General features: G+C 43.2%; 2 protein-coding genes across 5 annotated transcripts in view; one reads left to right on the top strand and one right to left on the bottom strand.

Annotated features, from left to right (window-relative positions):
- The window catches only part of ACOX2 (acyl-CoA oxidase 2), a 32,016-nt gene extending 31,683 nt beyond the window's left edge, over positions 1-333 (top strand). Inside the window, exon 16 of the mRNA XM_044253296.1 lies at positions 294-333. The gene's annotated coding sequence lies outside the window, so the exon portion shown is untranslated. The remainder of the gene's footprint in view (positions 1-293) is intronic.
- Positions 334-1,775: 1,442 nt separating this feature from the next.
- KCTD6 (potassium channel tetramerization domain containing 6) lies at positions 1,776-14,359 on the bottom strand. Of its 4 annotated transcripts, none has more exons than XM_044253299.1 (3): positions 14,341-14,359; positions 4,436-4,505; positions 1,776-3,207 (listed from the first exon to the last, which is right to left on the bottom strand). In XM_044253299.1, the coding sequence occupies exons 2-3, from the start codon at positions 4,460-4,462 to the stop codon at positions 2,521-2,523; spliced, it is 714 nt and encodes a 237-aa protein (XP_044109234.1). In that variant the 5' UTR covers positions 4,463-4,505; positions 14,341-14,359; the 3' UTR covers positions 1,776-2,520. The 4 variants fall into 4 exon arrangements, with proteins under 4 accessions (XP_044109234.1, XP_044109232.1, XP_044109235.1 ...); XM_044253297.1 differs by lacking the exon at positions 14,341-14,359 and adding an exon at positions 11,197-11,261; XM_044253300.1 differs by lacking the exon at positions 14,341-14,359 and adding an exon at positions 10,678-10,717.
- Positions 14,360-20,902: the final 6,543 nt, after the last annotated feature.

Raw genomic sequence — 20,902 nt, forward strand, 5'->3', positions numbered from 1 at the left:
AATCTAAATAAAATGCAGAGCCCTGAGAATACCACTAAGTATCGATTTTTGAAAATCAACTATTTCGCAGTGAAAATTATTTAAAATTTTCTTAAAAAGACATAATTGTTTCCAATTACCCAAATATAATCAAACTACATTTTTCATATTGCATAAGTGAATAAAACATTCAAAATTAAATGCCACCAGACAAATTAAATTGCAAAAAATCTCAGCTGGGTACTTTTCCTAATTTACTCATAAAAATAACCATTTAGGTGTTAATATTTTTTTCTTTTTTCTTTTTTTTTCGGTAGCCTCCACACCCAGCATGGAACCCAACTCAGAGCTCAAAGCCATGACCCTGAAATCAAGATGAGACCTGAAATCAAAAGCCAGATGCTCAACAACCGACTGAGCCACCAAGGGGCCCCTCAGTTGTTAATAATTAATAAATCTGAGAAAATTTACCAAAACAAACTTCACTCCAGTAAATCGAGCAAGGAACAGACCCCATAAGATTTTAACTTTTAAAACCCTAGAACAGCTATTATTCCCATTTCTACATCAATTTTCAACCCAAGTCACTCTGTCTTGCCTCTACTTCCGCCAACTCAACACATTAAGTGGCTGGATATTTTTTGGTGGGGGGGACTCTAATCAATTTGAAGTGTGAGACGATTTTCTAAAAAGATAACCTCACACTAGCACATTTACTGAAACCACGGCAACCTGCCAAGAGAATGAAAACGGGAAAATTACAGGTTTCTAGATGCTGGTCATTTGTCAAATCTTTTTTTTTTTTTTAAGATTTTATTTATTTGATGGAGAGAGACACAGTGAGAGAGGGAACACAGCAGGGGGAGTGGGAGAGGCAGAAGCAGGCTTCCCGCAGAGGAGGGAGCCCAATGTGGGCCTCGATCCTAGGACTCTGGGATCATGACCTGAGCAGAAGGCAGAGGCTTAACAACTGAGCCACCCAGCACGCTGGTCATTTGTAAAATCTTAAAATAAATTTTCAGAGACATGGGCAAAAATGGATGTAGGTAAGTGTTCTTATCCTCTTTTCAGAGCAAGAATCTCAGAATCTTCTCTGAGAAGGAGTGACCTGCCGGAGGGCACACAACCTCAGAACGCTAGTCTTCCCTTTAGAAAACAGGGAAGAAATTACATGACTTCCCTTTATAAGGTGTTCTCGAAAACTAAGAAGTCTCACTATAGTTACATAATCCTTCCTGTAACTTCCAAGAAAGATAATCAAATGAACTATTCAAAATAAGACCACAGTGAAATAAAGTACATCCATTTATCTCCTGTTCCAGAGCCTACAGTCACTGCAGTTTAGTTTTTCTCCTCAGAAACAGACTTAACCATAATAATAAAATATATGTGTTGGCCACCATAATATTGTGAGAAAAAAAGTAGCTGAAGGGGCATTTTGTCCCTGTGCTCTCAGTACAAAGCTAGAGTAAGGGTCACATTCAGTGCTGACCGTTGGTGGCTTACTGAAGAAAAATCTGTAATCTTCAACGCAAGTCCTATTTGAAAAAAGTTTACCAACTCTATGTTCACTAATCAAATGTGTACTTTTAGACAAAACAATTAATTCCATCCATTCCTGTTCCAGTAACATGGGAGATTATCTATAAACTGCATCCTAAGTTTCTGCTGAGTCCTCCAGTCAAACACAAAGGCTCTACAGGCAGTATATAGTGGGACATAAACTGAACAGTGCAAACTTGAGGCAAGAATTATGATTTCCCCCCTTAAGTAACAATACTCAACAAATACAAACCTAATTTTCATATTTCGTTTTTTATTAGTTTTTTTTTTCTTCTGGTAGACAGTACACTTGGGAATTATACTGCACCAGGCATAAGAAGTAAGAGTTCTACCACAGGGACATTTTGTATTCAGAATCCAATATAAATATTTCTAGTCAGACATTTCCATGGCTACAGATATTTGGTTGCTTGATTTATATGCATAGAAAGAAACAGTTGTCATAACTGTAAAAAGCAGTACTCAACAAGTACTTTTAAATGATTGGAACAGTTTTCCTTTAATATTACAATACTGCTTATTGGTTTGGAAACTAGGTCACCCTACATGATGTTTTGATTTTTCTCAAAGGCATCATGAGTACTCTGTTTATTCTTTCATTCCTGCATTTTTAACCTTCTAGTTGAGTTAGGGACCATTTAATCAGAAATCATTGTAGCACTGTAATAAAAAAAGCTCTGTTAAGAGTAGATTATATACCATAATGATTTTCATACTTCTTTTTATAAAAAAGGTATCTGGAGGCTCCGAACAGGCACATGCATACTCAAGGTAAAGGGAACAAAACATACAGGAGTCTGCTAAAGCACAAATCTTCCTTCTGGTCCTCACTGCCTTCAAATAAATACAAATACTTAAAAAAACAAAAAAGAAAAACAAACAAAAAACACCCACACTGTGATTTAACAAAAAAAAAAAAAAAAGTCTCTTCCATGGCCTGGAAAGTCCGTTTCCAGGAACTCCTCCCAGGCTTTGAAATCAGTCATCGGTCTTCCGGGCCAGCCTACAGAAAGTCCAGTTGTGCTCCACTGTGTTCTCGTTGGCCCGCTCACTCATGTGATGCACTCGGGTGTTGCGGATCGTGAAACCTTGTTTTGTAATGTATTCCATCAGGTGGACCCTGAGAGAAACTTCCTGGTGATAATCACAGGGTCCGAAAGTGAAGGAAACCTGGCAATCTCTGGTGTCCATCATGTGCTTATTCCACTTCGTGAAATAGTTTGAGATACCTTCTAGTAAGGAATGGACCTTGGTGGTGATGGTTAACTGTGTTATGATGACAGCTACTGGATTAGAGTACTTAGAAAGCTTCCGAGTACTAGATAACTCCACAACTTCTTCAAAAGTATCCATAGGATACAGAGGCTTAGGGTCATTGAGACATTGAATCAAGGGCTCAATCTGATAAAAATCTGCTTCTTTCCGAAGCAGATCAAATTCCTTAAAATCCAGGGGTAAGGTCAACTCTGAAGTTCTTAAGAAGTTGAGGACATAACGGAAAAGAGGTCCATCTCGATCAATGAAGTAATTGCCTTGAGGGTCTCGAGCTGTGGGGAAGTCCCCCCCAAACATAGCTCCAAGCATGGAATCCGGGTAACGCGTCAATGTGGTGAGAGACGTTGTATACAAGTGTCCACCTACATTTAACGTGACTGGGTCAGTCATCTGAAATTTTTAAAAAATGATCAGTCATCTGAAATTTCTTAAATCCTAACTTTGACAAATTAAGAAAGTTAACAGTAACAAGCAGCAAGGCAAAAGACTCCTTTAGACTATAATGTATTCAGCAATCCTATAATGCAAAATAGCTTTACTATCAATGATAAACCTATCCAGATGAAGGGATCTAACATTTTCTTTCAATAGGAAAAGGATAAATCTAATTCATTAAAGCCTTACACTAAAAAAGAAGAGCATGACTTCCAAAGCCACTTAATTTCAGGCCTAGTATCTACCAAGAAGTTTTTAGGGCAGCGTACACTATGGGAAGAGAAAAGCCAAGCTATGTTATGCTCACCTAAGTTTTTTTCTCACATAAGTTTTTTATCTTCCTTTTTCTTAAGTCATTTTAACACAAAATAGAATAAAAATCATCTGATAGTAGAAAGACATCTACTTTCAATATTTCTTTTGTTTTTCCCACTCAAAAAAGGGGAACAAATCATAAAAATTTATTTTAAAAATAAAAATTTGTGCAGACCTAATCTTTATAACTTCTCCATGGAAATAAAAGTGCCAAATACTAAATTAGAATACACAGTCAATACCATCTTATATACTCAAAGGCTAATAGCAGCATTCAAATTGTATAATCCAATCATGTGTTCACTTTTGTAATAATGCTGCAATTTGGCCTTTAATTTCGAAAAGCAAGCTCCTCTAAATAATACATACTTTACCTTTTAGACATTATATGTAAGGAAAAAAAATAAAGACAAAAAGACTTCAGGTACTAGACAAGTGGAGTATTTCTTACCAAAGGAAAATAGGAAGACATTCACACTCAAAAAAAGTACAAGTGGGAGAAGTGGCAGCTTCTCAACCTTTCACTTCCCTAACACAAGAAAATATCCTCTGTACCATTACCTACTAGAGCATTTTAATAGTCACGACTCTATGAAGGAAGAGTTTTAAGAGCAACATACTTTAAAGACCAAAAAAAATAGTATGCTCTCAAGTAAGTCATTACAGAAACTTACTTAGTTCATATTGACTTTGCTTACATAAAAACAGCAAATTAGACCCCAAAAAACAAACAAAGAGGGGATGGGATGATGTACCAATTTATAATTTTCATTTTTATAAGATGTATTATACCGAAGAACACAGAAGAAGGGGGGAATGACACAAATTATCTGCCAGCCTTCAAAACGCATCTGCAGAAGTATCTCACCATATAGCCCCAGTCTCCATTATCCATCTGCTCCAGCGCTGCGTCTTGGGGAGCCCAGGTTCCAGGGAAACTTGGGGAGAAGAAAAAGACATATAACAGAGCATGTAACTATGAAAAAAGAAGGATTATCCCACCCAACAAAGCAGACAGCTACTCATCTTTGCTCAGCCAAAACGAGCTACAGGGCAAAGATCTGGAGAAGAAAATATTCCTCTGCGACCATCCACACATAACTAAAAGATTGACAATCTTTAGAGAAAAAAAATTAACCTATGTTTAAGGAAGGAAGAAGAGCCTAGTAAGTACACCAGTCATTCAAATTCTATCTGCTCTGAAAATTCAATTTTTACAATTTATATAGGAGTACATTACAATTAACTGTTTAACCCTAACCTCATACAAACCTACACTGATCCTTATCAAAAAGGTGGTTTAGGGAAAGGGAGAAAGACGGGGCACCTGGGTGTCTCAGTGGGTTAAGCCACTGCCTTCAGCTCAGGTCATGATCTCAGGGTCCTGGGATCCAGCCCCGCATCAGGCTCTCTGCTCAGCAGGGAGACTGCTTCTCCCCACCCCTGCTTGCCTGTCTGCCTGCCTCTCTGCCTACTTGTGATTTCTCTCTCTGTCAAATAAATAAATAAAATCTTTTAAAAAAAAAAAAAAAAGGAAAGGGAGAAAGACAAAACTCTTTATCCATTTCAGTCACAGAAGCTAAACATCTCAGTAAAAGTCTCAAAAGCCATAAACCTTCACAACACCAGCATCAATTTCCAAGAGAAAGATATCAGAATGGTATTTCTTTTATAACATAAAAATCACTAATGACACTTTTAATAATGACATATTTCATTTTGTACAATAATCAAAACAAATAGAAAACAATTTAAATGCCAAATCATCAGAGCACAACTTGGGACAACCTTACCAATCTGGTTGCAAGTCACTCAGCCGGCACTTAGGGAGAACCAGGCTGAAGACATTGATAAACACCCAGATACTAATGATGCCAGTTTGAATTTATTTTTATCTACAATTCAAAAGCACTTAAAACACTTTCCCAGCTACAGAATTGCTTTAGTCAGTCCCCTCACACATATCACTCTCCAAATCAACCGGCAAAGCAAACTGCAGAGCAAATTTCAAAAGCTCTGGCAAGAGACAGTCAGAAACATGAACTTATCGGTATTTATCCAGGAAAAGCACTGGCTTTTTTATATGGTCTTTGAACAGATTCACTTTTCCCACTTTCAGAGAAATCTGGCACACTATTCCCAGAACAGGCCCTGGCTACAGAAGATCACAAAGGCTCTTTCTCAAAAAGGTCACTCAGGCATGTAGAGAACATTTGCATAGCACAGCAGGGGCTGAAATCAGAGCCTGAAGCATCTATTTTTCCACCTTGCACATTCTTCAAAGAAAACAAGCTAAAATGTGGACCAGACAACGTGCAGTCAGGTTTAATTCTCCATACTCAGCAGCTGGATATAGATAGACCTCCACATGCTATAGGGTGAGAAATGGAACAAATGTTATATTAAGGGGGGTTGTGACAACCCTGCATTCCTCTGACTTGCTTGGCAATATCTGAAGTAAACAGAACCAAGGAAACAGGTTTTATCAATTTACATTATGAGCATCTGATTCAGTTACTGATACAACAGACAGATAAATGACTGAGCGATTTAAAAGGCCAGTCATCCAAAAGTTCTGGTAATAGACTTATCTTTGGCATCTTCCCATCACTCAAAGTTTTCATTCCTGACAGCCTCAAAAATTATTCAGTCAACCAACATTTATTATAGGTGAATTTGGTTGCGGGGATTGTGGGGGGCGATGTGCAATGTAAAGACACAGAAATAGGAAAGATACAATCCTTGTCCTCATGGAGCTTCCTACCTGTGAAGAAAGGCAACATGCAACAACTGTACAGAAAAGTGCTACATAATGGATGGACTAGCAGAGGCCTTCAGGAAGAAAAAGCAAGAACATTTCTAAATGGGCCAACTTCAGAAGAGCTCGCTCAGGACGACTCTGCAGGAATATCTGGACAACCCAAGAGGAGAAGGGATTCCAAAATGAAGAAATAACTTAAACAAAAAGAGATGGACCTTTTTTCTCCCACAATATTCCTGTTACATAAGCCATGCATGAGGGCGCCTAGGTGGCTCAGTCATTAAGCCTCTGCCTGCACCTCGGGTCACAATCCCAGGGTCCTGGGATGGAGTCCCACATAGAGTCTCGCATTGGGCTCCCTGCTCAGCAGGAAGCCTGCTTCTCCCTCTCCCACTCGCCCTGCTTGTGGTCCCTCTCTAGCTAACTGTCTCTCTCTCTCTCTCTCTCTCTCTCTCTCTCTCTCGCTGTCAAATAAATAAAATCTTAAAAACAAAACAAAACAAAACAAAAAACACTTGGATTTTCTGACTGCTAGTCTAGATCTTTCTAAAAATCCCCTCTATGGGTAGAAACTGAAAGAACAGAATCCAAGAAATAAGATGCCCCCCCAGTAGGTGGATTTTATTTACAAATTTAACAGTTAACTCAGTTTAAGTGAGCAGTCACAATGGGTTTGTAAAAATTCCCCTGAGGCAAAATAGCAAGAACCTACTCACTAGTGTGACTGAAGGCTGGTGTCCTCTGCCTTAAGTGAAGCAAAGAACTCTAATCCAGGAATATACGAATGATTAAATGAGAAATGGGAGACCAAAGACAACAGAAAAAAATCAAGACAGCATCAATGTTACAGCTGTTACGCAAGGTCTGTCCACTATTAATCCTTTCCCCCCTTTTTTACTGCTAAACCAAAACAATATAACTTCTTAAACAATCATAAAAAGAAAGTTAGATGATGCCTTTGAATCTGTTCCACAACAAAAGCCCAGGTTCTGTTCTGATACAAAGATGTAATGAAACCTCAAGCTTAATAATTCAAGAAAGCAATTACGGGAATCTATATAAACCCATGTTTCTTAAAAAGCACCCCAAAGCCTCCCTACACTTGTGTATAAGATACAGATACTCAAAATAAAATGAAGTTACTATAAGTCACTCCCAATAACAATAACTAAACAGTCCAAAAAAATCAAATCGTTCACTAAGAGCTCTAAGGGGAAAAAAATAGTATTGATCAGTTTAAATGTTATCCCTACTCCTTACTTCCAGACATCCTCTGTGGAGATGCTTAATGCTCAGATACGGCAAGAAACAAATTAAAAAAAAAAAAAAGCAGTTAGATTCCTGGTCATCCAATAGCTGGATAATCAGCTTCTAAATTGATGACTACTAGGAACATCTCAGAGATAATACAGATGAATGAAATAAAACATAATCCTAAAGAATTTCCGGGATAATGTCAATCTCTTCTACAAATCATTTTTCAGAGCTGCTAACAATTAGAAAATGATTTGTTTGCTTTTCATCTTCTCTCTCTTCTGGCACAGTCTCCAGTGGAGGGCTTAATGAGAAGTTAAATGACCACAAGACAGGCAGCAGAAGGACGATCTTGAAATGGGCATCAAATGGACCTGTTTTACTTAATGAAGACAAAGAAAAATCAAATATTCCGGAAAATTTGCCAGGAATAAAGATTATGAAAGTAACAATGAAAAAATATTTTCTTTAAAGTGACTCTCCTTATTAAAGATCATTTTAAACGGCAATGAATGCAACCAAGCACAATTATAAAGTTCAAAGAAAGGCTTCCGGCCCCTGAAAATCAGTCCTACCTGAAAATATCTGACCTTCAGTGAAAATAAAATTCTTGTGGAAACTACTGGCTAACCATTGCCAAAGAACATAAAGAGTACTGAAAACTCACCCACAGTTAAGCTTCAAAGGTTAATTATGACTAGTGTGTAAATCCTGACAGTGTAATTTTAGCAGATAATTAAGCCAAGGAAAACACATACTGAAGAATTTATAAAAGCCTTAAAAGAAACTGCCAACAATTTTCTCAAGTAGCAAATCTGAAAAATGTACAACCCAACAAGTTAATAACCTAAAGAATAACCGAAGAACTCAGGGCCATTCTCCTCATCATTGCAAAGCTGCAATCAAGCTTTTGGTTATTAAGTAGCTAATTCTACATAAATATTCTGGGTTTACCATTTCTGCTACAAACTAAAACTGAGTTTTCTCTCAGGCAAAAGTCCTACTCCTATATAACAGCCTATCCATCAGAATACACACCACCAAACTCAGATAAATAAAAAAAAACCTCTAACTACTGCCTTCCCAAAGTTTCCAGGTAGCCCCTGTAAAATGTTTTTCTCCTGAAATCTTTGTGTCTGGCACTCAGAAAAGAAGACTCGATAAATTCTATCTATACATATCTTCAAAATGACTTTTGGTATGGAATTCCTCAGTTCTTGAAACATGGGAGTTTGAAAATGAAAACTTTTTATAGTAACTAAAGGACACTAAAGGAATCTTTTGGGTTAACATTCACATATAGGCTGATATAGCCAGGCACACAAAGAGAACATGTTAGGATTAACCATACCAATGCAGAAACAGATTGTTTTTCCTAAAACTAATTATTTTTTTTCTCTCTCCAGTCTCCATATAGTCTAGAGGAAGGAGGTCTAAATTGAAAAAATGACCTTAATGCTGAAGAGCTGTCACAAATAGTCACAAAATTAGAAGATTCCTCTTACTCTCAGTTTCTACAAAATAAAATAGGATAATACCACCTTCCCCAAAATAATGATACCATTTAGGCATAGAACAAAGGCAACAACTGACCTACAGGGTAACAGATCAGGACTAGGGTTCCAAAGTCACATGCAGGTCAGTGCAGCGGAAAGAGAACTGGTTAGTGGTGAGGATTTGTATCCCCCTTCTGCTCCTTTACTAATTATGAGACCCTGAGGAAATTTCTCCTTAAGCCCAGCTTCTTTGCAGAATACGAGAAAATAAGCAAGATCATGAATAGAAAACACTGGCGAGGGGCGCCTGGATGGCTCAGTGGGTTAGAGCCTCTGCCTTTGGCTAGGGTCATGATCCCAGAGTCCTGGGATGGAGCCCCGCGTCGGGCTCTTTGCTCAGCGGGGAACCTGCTTCCGCCTCTCTCTCTCTCTGCCTGCCTCTCTGCCTACTTGTGGTCTCTGTCTGTCAAATAAAATAAATAAAATCTTAAAAAAAAAAAAAAAAAAGAAAGAAAACACTGGCGAGTATTAAACAAACGTGAAAATACTAATGGCAGTGGCATAAACAAAATCTCTGTGATAAATTGAGAAACTTGAGAGTGTGAACACAAGTAATTTAGAGCCCTGGCAGGAAACAAGACAAATATGGAAGAAAAAGTCTCTTAATTTGCTTCCAGTCTTCCCAGGTCCTCCTTTCTTCAGAACTCCACAAGGCAGAATTACAAGTAAAGGGGAGCAAGATGGCTTGTATAGAGACCACCAGACATCTGAGTTCTTGATCACAGAAGGAACTTCCCTAAAGCATGACTCAGGATTATCTCTAAGGTAAAGCCAAATCCAAATACATGTGCTCTGTTTTAAACAGACTCTTAAATATCAAAATTCAAGACACACTGAAGGATCTACAGGATTCACCATAGGATTCCTTTATGTAGGAATGCTTTGGGTAAAACAGGATTTATGAACATTTCAATCATACAAATCTTAGGAATGGCATCTGTGGCAGTCCTCACCACTCAATCTTTAATATCTATAGCATTACATTAAATATAGTTCTCAACTGAACAGCAAGTTCTCTCCAACTACCAACCCTGCAGATAGGAAGATTTTCCTTTTCCCAGCCACACATTTGTTCATTTGAAAATATCAGTCCTGGGCTCAGGCCTGTGCTAAATGCTGTCCTCTAGCTTTCTTCCTATTCTGAGATCACACTTGGACATTTGTGAGAGGAAGGAAATAAATATGTCAAGGGGAAATGGTAAGAGATACCTGGGCTACCCCAAACATTCTTGGCCAAACCAGGTCACCCCGGGTCTGCCTGCCACTCAAACCTCTTCTATCACAAAGTCCTAAAATTGGATTTATCAACTTGTTCCAGAACAGCTATACTTGAACAGAAACATGATAACTTCAGCAGAATAGCCAAAGAGGATCTGGTTCGTTTCTCCGGTCCCACCCTCAGACACAACCTCCACCACTGTCAGCCCAGCAGGTGCTCCAGGGGCTCCCCATTACCACGGTCATTTATCACCTCTGACATCAACCATTAAAAACGCCAAGATACACAAATCCGGGCATAAAGAACTCAGCTGCACTCACAGAGTATCTTTGAGGGCAGGACATGCCCTAAAGAGGTGCTCAGAAGCCCTGCCACAGCCTTTAAATGTGGGCAAACGGTGGCTAATAAGCGCCACCCCCAAGACAATCATTTTCGGGCAAAACTCGAGGTGTCCCCGTCCGGGCCGTGCTTCCCTGTTGCCCGTAGCCAAAGTGCTCCCCCCCACCCCCAACCCGGCCGGGCGTGGGACACAAGATGCTCTGGGCCCGGGCAGGGGGCGCGCCCCGGTGTCGCGAGCTCTGGTCAGCCGAAGCCGCACGTCCCCGCGGGGCGGGCCCCGGAACCCGCCCCAGCCCGGCCGCTCCGCCGCGGGCTGTCCGCCGCGGGCTCGTGCCAGCCCCGGAGCGCGCCGCGCCGGCTCCCCACGGTCCCCTCCGCGCGGCCCGCCCCCGCCCGGATTCTCCTTAACCCCGCTGCCCCGGCCGCTCCGCGCGGGCTTCTCCTTGTGCCTGGCCCTCCCGAGCCCCAGGCCCCCAAGCCCTGGGCCCGCCCCCACTCACTGCGGGGTGGCGGCAGCGGCCCGGCCGGGAGACGCCGGCTGCCGGAGAGCAGGAGCGCGAGGACGAGCGAGCCTGCGCCCAGCGGCGGCGACGGCGGCGGCAGAGCGGACGACTGAGCCCGCGCCCGGAGTTGCGGCTCCTGCCGCCCGGCGCGGGCGGCGCCTTCCCAACAGAGCCGCGGCGCCACGAGTGCGGGCGCCCCCTAACGGCGGCTCGAGCGGGAGGCCAGAGGGCCAGGAGGCCGAAGGAGCTCAGCTTGGCGCAGCCTGGGCCGAGTGGTCAGGCTGGCTCCGCCGCAGTCCCGAAGGCCCGCCCCGAAGCCGAAGCCTCCGCCCCCGAAACACGGAGCCCGCGTCCAGAAACCCGCCCCTTCGTCCCGCCCCCGACCGCAGTTTGGAATCAGCCCAGGCCGTGGCAGTTTTCCTTGCGTCCTCGCACTCGGGTGCTCACAGCTGTTTCTCTCTTTCACGAATACGCATAGGGCCCCGACCATGTACAGCGGCCACCGAGACGGAAGGGGGTCCTAATGAAAGAAGAAAAGAGACAAGACCCAGGAAAATAGCAAAATAATGACAATTGTGATTCTAGGTCTTGGGAAGTATAAGGTTGGAGGAAACGGTGTAAAAGGGGAGGGGCCTCTGCCTCACACTCAGCGGTGGTCAAGACGACCTGGACGCCCTGCCTGTGACCCTAGAGGGAAGCCACCCTGTGATAAGGTCACCCATCCGGCCTGGTGGGCATGGTAGGGAAAGGCAGCCAGCTCAGAAGGGTCGCCATGGGCAGCCAGGTGGGGTGACGGGGAGAGCTGAATTCAACAGAGAAAATGACCAGTGCAAAGGTCCTGAGGCCTAAAGAAGCTGGCCCTAGTTGAGCTGGTGCAGGTACGGCGCTACGGAAACCAAGGCTGCAGAGTCAATTACCTAAAGTCTCAGAGCGAACTGGTCCGCAAGCATAGACTCTTCCCAAATTCCATTCTCTTCCCGCTAACCAGATCTCTGTCCTGGTACCTGTCGGGACCAGGCAAATGATGTTGGTTTTGTCCTTTCCCCGTCTACACCAGGATAACCCCTGGCCTTAGAAACTCACCTGTTTTTCATGTTCGCATGTGCCTGACTGGCTCTGGGGTTTAACTTTTTTTCGCATGATCATCACAGCCAAATCTGATAATTTGGTTTTTCTCCGAAAACTCAAATCGATAGATTGAATGAATGGCATATGTTTCATCAGCATGACTGAGTGCTGTATTATCATATTCAAAAAGACTAGATGAGGATACAGGGAAATGTGTATGAAAATAAGACATGCACAAAATGGTATATGTGGTATAGTTCTAATCTTATGTTTAAAAAACAAAAATATACATAGACAAAAATTTTGAAGAAAATATTTCAAGTCATTGATCATAGTTCTCTAGGATGGGGATGTTAGTGGTTTATTCTTAATGCATTTCTGAATTTTCCGTATTTTATAGAATGCATAGATTTTGAATTTATAATCAGAAAATATAATGTTTTAATTTTTACAAAAGAAAAACACACCAAAATTACCCAACACTCAGATCTTCAGGATTTGGTGCCACTGAAAATCTAGAACTGCCCCCTGCTTGCTAGTATCCTTTAAAGAGTTACTTCCCTTTTCCTCAACTAAAAACAGAGGAATTAATTTTGTCAGTTGTTTTCTCAGAACTATTCCTATATATCTCTTGAAATGTTTATTACTATTATAAATTATATTTTCAAATATACATCTTATAATATATTGATGATTACTGAAATGTGGTTGGCTTTTATGTAATGTATCCAGCAAACTTGGACTCTTTTTTGGCTCTAATAAGTTTACAGCCTCTCTTGAATTCTCTGTTAAATAATCATAGAGTCTGGAAGCAATTACATTTGGTATCTCCCTGTTCAGCCTTTATTTCCTGTTCCTTGTTTTAAGGCACTGACTAAAATCTTCAGCACAATGTTGAAAAGCAATGATGACACTGGGCATTTCCATCTTGTTCTTGACTGTTTCTAATATGTTACCTTTAAAAAGAGTGTTAGTCATAGATTTTTGATAGATACCTTTTATGAGGGTAAGGAAGCACTATTCTGCTTTATTAGGAATGGGTGCTGAATTTTATCAAGTGTGAGATTTTTTCCCCCCCTTACCCAGTGGTGGATTTTATTATATTAAACCATCCATGCATTCGTGGAATTAACATACCTTTGATGATGTGTTCTTTTTTTGAGATAGTGCCGGATTGCATTTCTCAATATTTATTTCTCAATATTTATTTCTCAATATTTATTTATTGCATTTCTCCATATCTACAATGAGATATGCCTGCTAATTTCCTTTCCTCTTCTCTCCTTGTCTGGTTTTGCTATCAAAGCTACATGAGCTCATAAAATCAATTAAGGATGGGTGTCTGTTCACTATACAGCTTATATAAGAGTGTGATTTTTCTGTAGTTTGGATTTTCTATAGAATTCTCCTGCAAACCATCTTGGTTTGGGAGTTGGGGGTGGAAAGTGTTTATACTGACACCCCAACCCACAATATTCAATCTGGCCTCAGTCTCTCCACCTAAATAGCTCTTGTGGGGCCACCAGGAATCTCCTTGTTGCTGAATCCAAAAGAACCTCCTTAGCTCTCCCCAACTCAGCACCCGCCACCCCACAGGTAGGGATGCTCTTGACCACACCCGCCAGGAGTCAGCCTCTTCCCAGGCCCCATTCTAGTTTCCCTCCTTCCTCTGCAGCTCCTCCTCTCAGACTCATGGCAATGCTCCTCCTCTTGCTTTACCTGCCCCTTCGCCCAGGTTTCTGGCCAAGGCCATCCTCTTCTGTCTACCCATCTCTGTGGACTGGCTGAGCCACCTCCATGGATTCCATTATTGTCTCTAAGCCAAAAGATTCCCAGATCCATACCTCCAGCCCAAAGTCTCTCTCCTGAGCTCAACCCACAGATATTACGTATTCTATGGCCCCTACCCTGCTCCAGGCACTGTGCTAAGTTTTTTGCCCTCTGGATCAGTTCTCTATTGCCACATAATAAATCAACCCCAAATTTAGGGGATCAAAGCATAAAGCATTTCTTATCTCACAGTTTCTATGGGTCAAGAATTGAGAAGTAGATTAGGTGGAGAGCAGATCTTACAGTCTAGATGTCAGATGGGGCTGTCGGCCGAAGGCTGGGCTGGGGCCAGAAGCCACTTCTGAGATCACTCAGGTAGTTTTTAGCAGGAAGCAGTGGCTCTTCTTCACCTGAGCCTCTCCCAACAACATGGCCGCTGGGGTGTCCCCCAATGCCAGTGATCTAAGAAAGAAAACACAGAAGCCACTGTGTCTTTTTTTTTTTTTTTTTTAAGATTTTATTTATTCACTTGAGAGAGAGCAAGCGCAAGAAGGGGGAGGGAGAAAGGGGGAGGGAGAGGCAGACTCTCCGCTGAGCAAGGAGCCTGACCTGGGACTTGATCCCAGCCTGGGATCATGACCTGAGCCGGAGGCAGACACTTAACTGACTGAGCCACCCAGGCATCTCAGAAGCCACAGTGTCTTTTATATCATAGCCTTCAAAGTGGCACACATGTAGTCCCTTGGTCTCACAATGTGGGAGGGCGCCACACAAGCAAGTGAGTCCCAGGAGGCCGGGATGACTGGAGTATCTTGGAGGTTGCTCACCACACCCTGACAACTCTGAGGACAGACTACCCACATCATCCCAGGGTACAGATGAGAAAACTAAGGCAAGGTGAGGGGAAGTCATTGACCAAGGCCACACAGCCAAGTGTGAGAAGAAAGCTTTGAACATCAACTCTGCTGGGCGTCACCTGGTTCTTTCCTCCTGTACACCCTCCTCCGATGGCCCACCACCACCTTCTTCATGTGCAAACCTGAACCCAGTCAGTTTGCCACCCCCAAACCTCTCAAGTCCCCAGCTCAGCTCAGCAAGTGGTGCCACCGTCCTCCCATCTGTCCAAACCAGAAGCTTTGAGTCACGTCTGCTCCTCCCGCCCCCTCACTTCCCAGTGCCGGGTAACCCAGCCCTGCCAAGTCTTCCTCCTCAGCGCAGCCTGGATCCATCTCTCCTCCTCTCTCTTCAGCTCCAAGCCACTGACTTGTCTGCCCTGGACATCTGCAGGAGCCCCCTCCCTCATTACCCTCATTCTCTCTGCTCCCACACTACCCATCCGTCCTCTTCTCTCCTGCGTGAGTCACCTTTAAGAACACAAAGCTGGTTGTGTCTCCCTGCCTGCTTTAAACTCCTTCAGTGGCTCCCATTGCTTTCAGGATCCAGCCCAGATTCCCTCCAATGTGATCTGGCCCCTGTTCACTTCTCCAGGCTCTTCCTCTGCCCCTCTTCTCCTCAGCGCCCCGGCCCCTTAGGCCACATTTCAGCATCCAGAACCCACTGTGAATTTTTTTACTTTAGGCCCTCCGTTAGGCTATTCCCTTAGTCTAGAACATTCTTCCCGCAGCCCTCAGCACCCCTGTCTCCTCCTCCTTCAGCGTATTGTCATCTTTTGACCTCCCAGCCAAGCTGATGTCCCCCAGCTGTAGCTTCCACAGTGCCTGTACTCTCTCCCCACCTCACTGCCTCTCAGCTGAACCGTGAGCTCCCTGAGAGCAGAAGCTGCGTCCGTCTGGCTCAGAAGAGCACCCTGTGTGAGCAGAGTGTGCCTGGCACATAGTACCCACTCAGCAACCATGGGCCAGTGTGGTGCATTCTCTCCACTCCCTCCCTCCCCGCCCCTTGCACTCCATATTCCTAGATAAAGTTCGGTTTCTCCAGGAAAGCACGGGATCCCTCACCTCCAAGTCTTGGCACATGCTGTTCCCTCTGCAGGAATGCTCTTCCCTCCTGTCCCTCTATTTACTCAGCTAACTCCTATCTATATGTTCATCAGGAAACTAGGGATGAAAATACACTACGCCCAGTTGAATCTGGATCTCAGATAAATAACAAATAATTGTTTTAGGAAAATTATGTCATTAATATTGCATTAAATACAAGGGTCCTTCCTGTATTTCATCTGACAACTTCCAGCAGGAACCAGCATTGTTCCCTCCTCCTTTGGGAGAGTTCCCTGATCTCCACCGCTACCACCTTAGGTCCACACACTCCCCAAAACCTGGGCTCCCAAACCACACCCCTACCTGCCCCCACTGAGCATAAAGCTCACTCTGTTTTGAAACTGACCTAGAATGTGACCTCCTTTGACAGAGAAGACCTGTCTCAGTCTTCAAAGTGAGTTTTCACCTGGGACTGACCCTGGCCATGGAAATGGTCAGGAAGGTTTACTGAGCGAAGGAATGAAAGAGCACAGAAGAGATGAAAGTAAACAAGATGGAAAAAGGAACCAGCAAATGAAACTCAGCCCAAAACACAGGATGAATCTCTGGGGTACTCTTCCCACTCCACCTCTACCCCCTGCCTTGTCTCTGTCAAGGGGCTGTCTACCCACCCTCACCCCCAGTTTCAGGAAACCTTAGGATAGGTGGAGCAGAAATGCAAAAAGAAACAGTCTTTCCCTTCAGGGTTTTTTCCAAAACAGTCTGGAGCATTCAAATGGGAGGGCCTATAGGGTACAGAAAAGGGGTGGGGGTAGGGGACTGCATGCCTCTGTCTTAAATCAGAAAGACACTGTGAGGATCCCCTGGGTGGGGAGATGCCCTGCAAAGTTGTGGGGTGCTCCTCCACTGCTCAGAGAACTACTGAAGTCCAGCCAGACCACCTGGGGGCTAAACCTCCATTCAGCCTACATGTGGCATTCCAATGACCTTCCACACGGCTCTTAGGGATCCCAGCAGGTAAGGGACCCTAGTGCAACCAATTGCATAGATTATCTGACCCAAAACATTCCTGAGCTCTTTCCAACTACCCCTCCTGGAGAATTGTGAATAGCCAAGGAACTGGCCAGTGGAGAAGTCCATCCACCCACCTGTCTAGTTGGTGGGCTCCTTCTCTTCTGTGTGTGTCTCTCTCCCTTTCTTGCCCTCAGTCTGTTTTGGTCCTGGTACCACTGGTTTCACCAGCTGATGTTCTCCTGGGGCAGCTGAAAGGCATTCCTTAGCCTTTTGCTCAGTGGCTGCCCCAGTTGAGAAATACATTTCTAAACCACCTCCCAACTCCACCCCTGGGGACCAGTCCCAGTCCCTCTGCACACAAAGCCCCCAGCCTCCAGGCCAGGCCTTTGACACAAGTGAGCCTTGCAGCCAGTACTTTTCAATGCTTCCCCCACTCCCAGCCATGGAGACGCTTTGGTAAGTTTGATGAGAGCATTTTTCCTTTTTATAAGGTTCCTAATTACCTATTATTTCTGATCTTCTCTTTAATCAGCTTCCAGAACTCTGCTGGGAGCTACAGAACCAGGGGGAGGAATCTTGTTCTCACCAGTGTTGAGAGAGAGGCCCTGTGGTTGTCCTTGGATGTCACCATCCTCTTCACCATTATGACACTGTAATTAGAGAGAATGGATCTGCCATTAGACCAGGAATCCAAAGTTCTGGCTTCTGTCCTTTTAGTCCCATGGGTGTCTCGGCGTGCCCCATCTGAGAATGTCAGGGGCCTTGAGAGTCTAAAGGGAATAAAGCTGCCTGACCATTGCTTGGGCAGCTGGCAAGAGAACCCCCGATTCTGAGTTCTCATACTCCCCGACAGCTCAGTGCTCTAAATGCCTGTCAATAACACATTTCAGGCCGTGGTTGTCTTCCCACCTCATTCCTAATCCAAACCACTTCCTCTGCATATGTTTGTTTATCCACTTGCAAAGCACAGTTCCTGCCTCTTCTGCTGGATCTCTCCAGGTCCTACAGCCTCTCCTTCCCACCCTAGCTAAGGCCCCTCTTTCCCTACATCTTCCTCTGATGCCCACCCCCCCAACCCTCAACCTAGTGATGGGGCATCCATGCACCCCCTCCATCCACCCGTCCAAATGCATTGCTTTTGTCAAGGAGTTTTTTGGGTCTCTCTCTGAAATAGGGCTGTATTACCTTTAGAGAGCTCCTATGTTTTAACAAAGTGCAAAAAACAATAGTGGTAAAGCTGCCACAGAGTGGGATCTGTTAACGTTCCAGGAGCTTCTGAAATAAAAGGTCTGATTAAATGGCAGGAATGCTATTTTAAACCTATTAAAATGTCCCTCGGGTTTCATGAGGAAGGTAGGGGTTCAAACACCTCAATGGCTAACAGTGGATCCATTGTTATCCCAGCAAAAATGTGAGCATCATGGAGAGAAGTAACTATAGTAACCGCGTGAAGAGCCATGATTCGGGCTTTGGAATTCTGTTACACATGTCACTTATCTCCTGTCACTGACGTCAGGTCCCGAGACCCAGCAAAGCACAGAGGGTGGGACCCCAGCTTGCTTTCTGGCTGTCACCTAGCAGACCTGGGGGCTTGGACCCACTCAGGAGCCCCCCAGCCTCAGTTTCCTCAAATGTAAAGTGATGTAAGAACATCTTGGCAGGTTTGTGGGGACAATGAAATTAAAGGATGAAAAGCTCGGGTAACGCAGTGCCTGGCGTGAAGTCGGCACACAATAAATTGGTAGCTCCTATTATAATAACTAATTGCTATACTGCTGATTCGGAAAGATAAATATAGAACTGAAACTCTGGCAGGCAGCAGGACTGGGCTACGAGAGGGGACATTTTGAGACTGATGATTTGACTGTTCCACCAAGGCCTCTTCAAACATCCATTTATTTTGGTTGCAAGTTGAATATTGTCCACATTGATAATTGCTATGAATAATTAAGAAACAATAGCTTCCGCTGACATTCTTATAGCACTTGTGTGATTAGCTAAATGTCTTTTTATAACCCTTTCTGTCCTAAGACACATAAAACCCAAACCCCTCACATCATAAAACTAAGTTGGCAGAATGAGGTCATTACACAAAATAATAAACAGAAAAGTACTCTTTATTGGGAAGTTATGGTGTCCCTCCCCAAAATCTTGGTTGATTTTTTTTTCTTTTCTCTCTCTTTTTTTAGAAAATTTTGTTACTGAGGTATAATGTTCATATAGGAAGGTACACAAAGCTTAATTGAATGGCTTGATGAATTTTCACAAAGTGAACACACTGGTGAGCAATACCAGATCAAGAAACAAAATTTCACCAGGACTCCAGAAGCCTCCCTCAGGCCCCCTCCTGCTCGGTCATTTCTTTTCTTTTTCCCTTCCTCCTCTTCCTTCTTTGAGATATAATTTACAAACCATAGGATGTATCTGTTTGAAATACACAGGTTGATGAATTTGACTAAATTCACACTGATGTACAACCATTACCACCATCCAGTCTTAGAATTCTTCCAGCATTCCCAAAACTTCCCTGATTCCTGTCCAAGGTTGGTCCCCACTTTGGTCCTGAGCCACAGGCAAACCACTGATCTGCTTCCTGTCTCTAGTTTTGTCTTTGTTAAATGTTCATTTAAGTAGAAGAACGCAATAGTAAACATACCAGAGTAATTTTTTTGCATTATGACTGGTTTTTTTGGTCCTAAAATACATTGATGTAAATACGCCAAGATTATTGTTTCCCAAGTGTGCCCCATGAAGTAACGTTAGGTGGCACATAGACAACTGTCTGATATCTTACTTGTGTATTTTTTCTAAGATGTACAAAATAACTAGTACATCAAGCCACTGGTGTCACAGACACTCTTCCTTAGATCTAGAACAGCTTTAAAAACTAATCAGTTTTTAAACTGATGGCTCAGTTGGTTCAGCATCTGCCTTCAGCTTGGGTCATGATCTCAGGGTCCTGGGATTAAGTTTCGCATTAGGCGGGGGCGCCTGGGTGGCTCAGTGGGTTAAGCCGCTGCCTTCGGCTCAGGTCATGATCCCAAGATCCTGGGGTCGAGTCCCGCATCGGGCTCTCTGCTCAGCAGGGAGCCTGCTTCCTCCTCTCTCTCTCTGCCTGCCTCTCTGCCTGCTTGTGATCTCTCTCTGTCAAATAAATCAATAAAAAAATTAAAAAAAAAAAAAGTTTCGCATTAGGCTTCTTGCTCAGAAGGGAGACTGCTTCTCCCTCTGCCTCTTCTGCCTGTCATTCCTCCTGTTTGTGCGCTCACTCTCGCTCTCTCTCTGACAAATAAATAAAATCTTAAAAAAAATAAAAATAAAATATAATCAATTTAAGGAACCATATTAGTAATAACACAGACAGTAAATAGATAACACAGAAATTGGAAAAGTATATGCAAATTATTGAAGCCAGTAAAATAGAGACCTACATTAAGAAAGAAAAATCATTTATATGAGCCCTGAAATCTTCTGCATGTTAACCAGTATATAGCTGTTTAAAAATACTATTCAGAATTTTAAGACCATTCAAGTGTTTTATCGACCATTCCAACATTTTTTTAAAGTAATCTCTCTGTCTAACATGGGGCTTGAACTCACCACCCAGAGACCAAAAGTCACCTACTCTCCCCACTGAGCCAGCCAGGAACAGCTATTCTGACACTTTTTATTGCATGCCTTCCATGTGCTAGATGCTAGATAAATGTTCATTTAGAGATTCTAGTCAAGCTGCTTTTTGTATTTACATCACAAATATTTTTAAAGGAATCTGATGATTTAAACCCAGTAACACACAGGACGGTATGGCTATGTGCTTGCCCACAGGAGTTGCCCCAAAGGTTCTGGGCTGACCGCCAGAATTCAGAAAAGGGAGAGAAGGCGTGTTTGGATGATGAGGGATTTGGCCACGT

The sequence above is a fragment of the Neovison vison genome, chromosome 6 (assembly GCF_020171115.1).
Source record: "Neovison vison isolate M4711 chromosome 6, ASM_NN_V1, whole genome shotgun sequence".
Lineage (NCBI taxonomy): Eukaryota > Metazoa > Chordata > Mammalia > Carnivora > Mustelidae > Neogale > Neogale vison.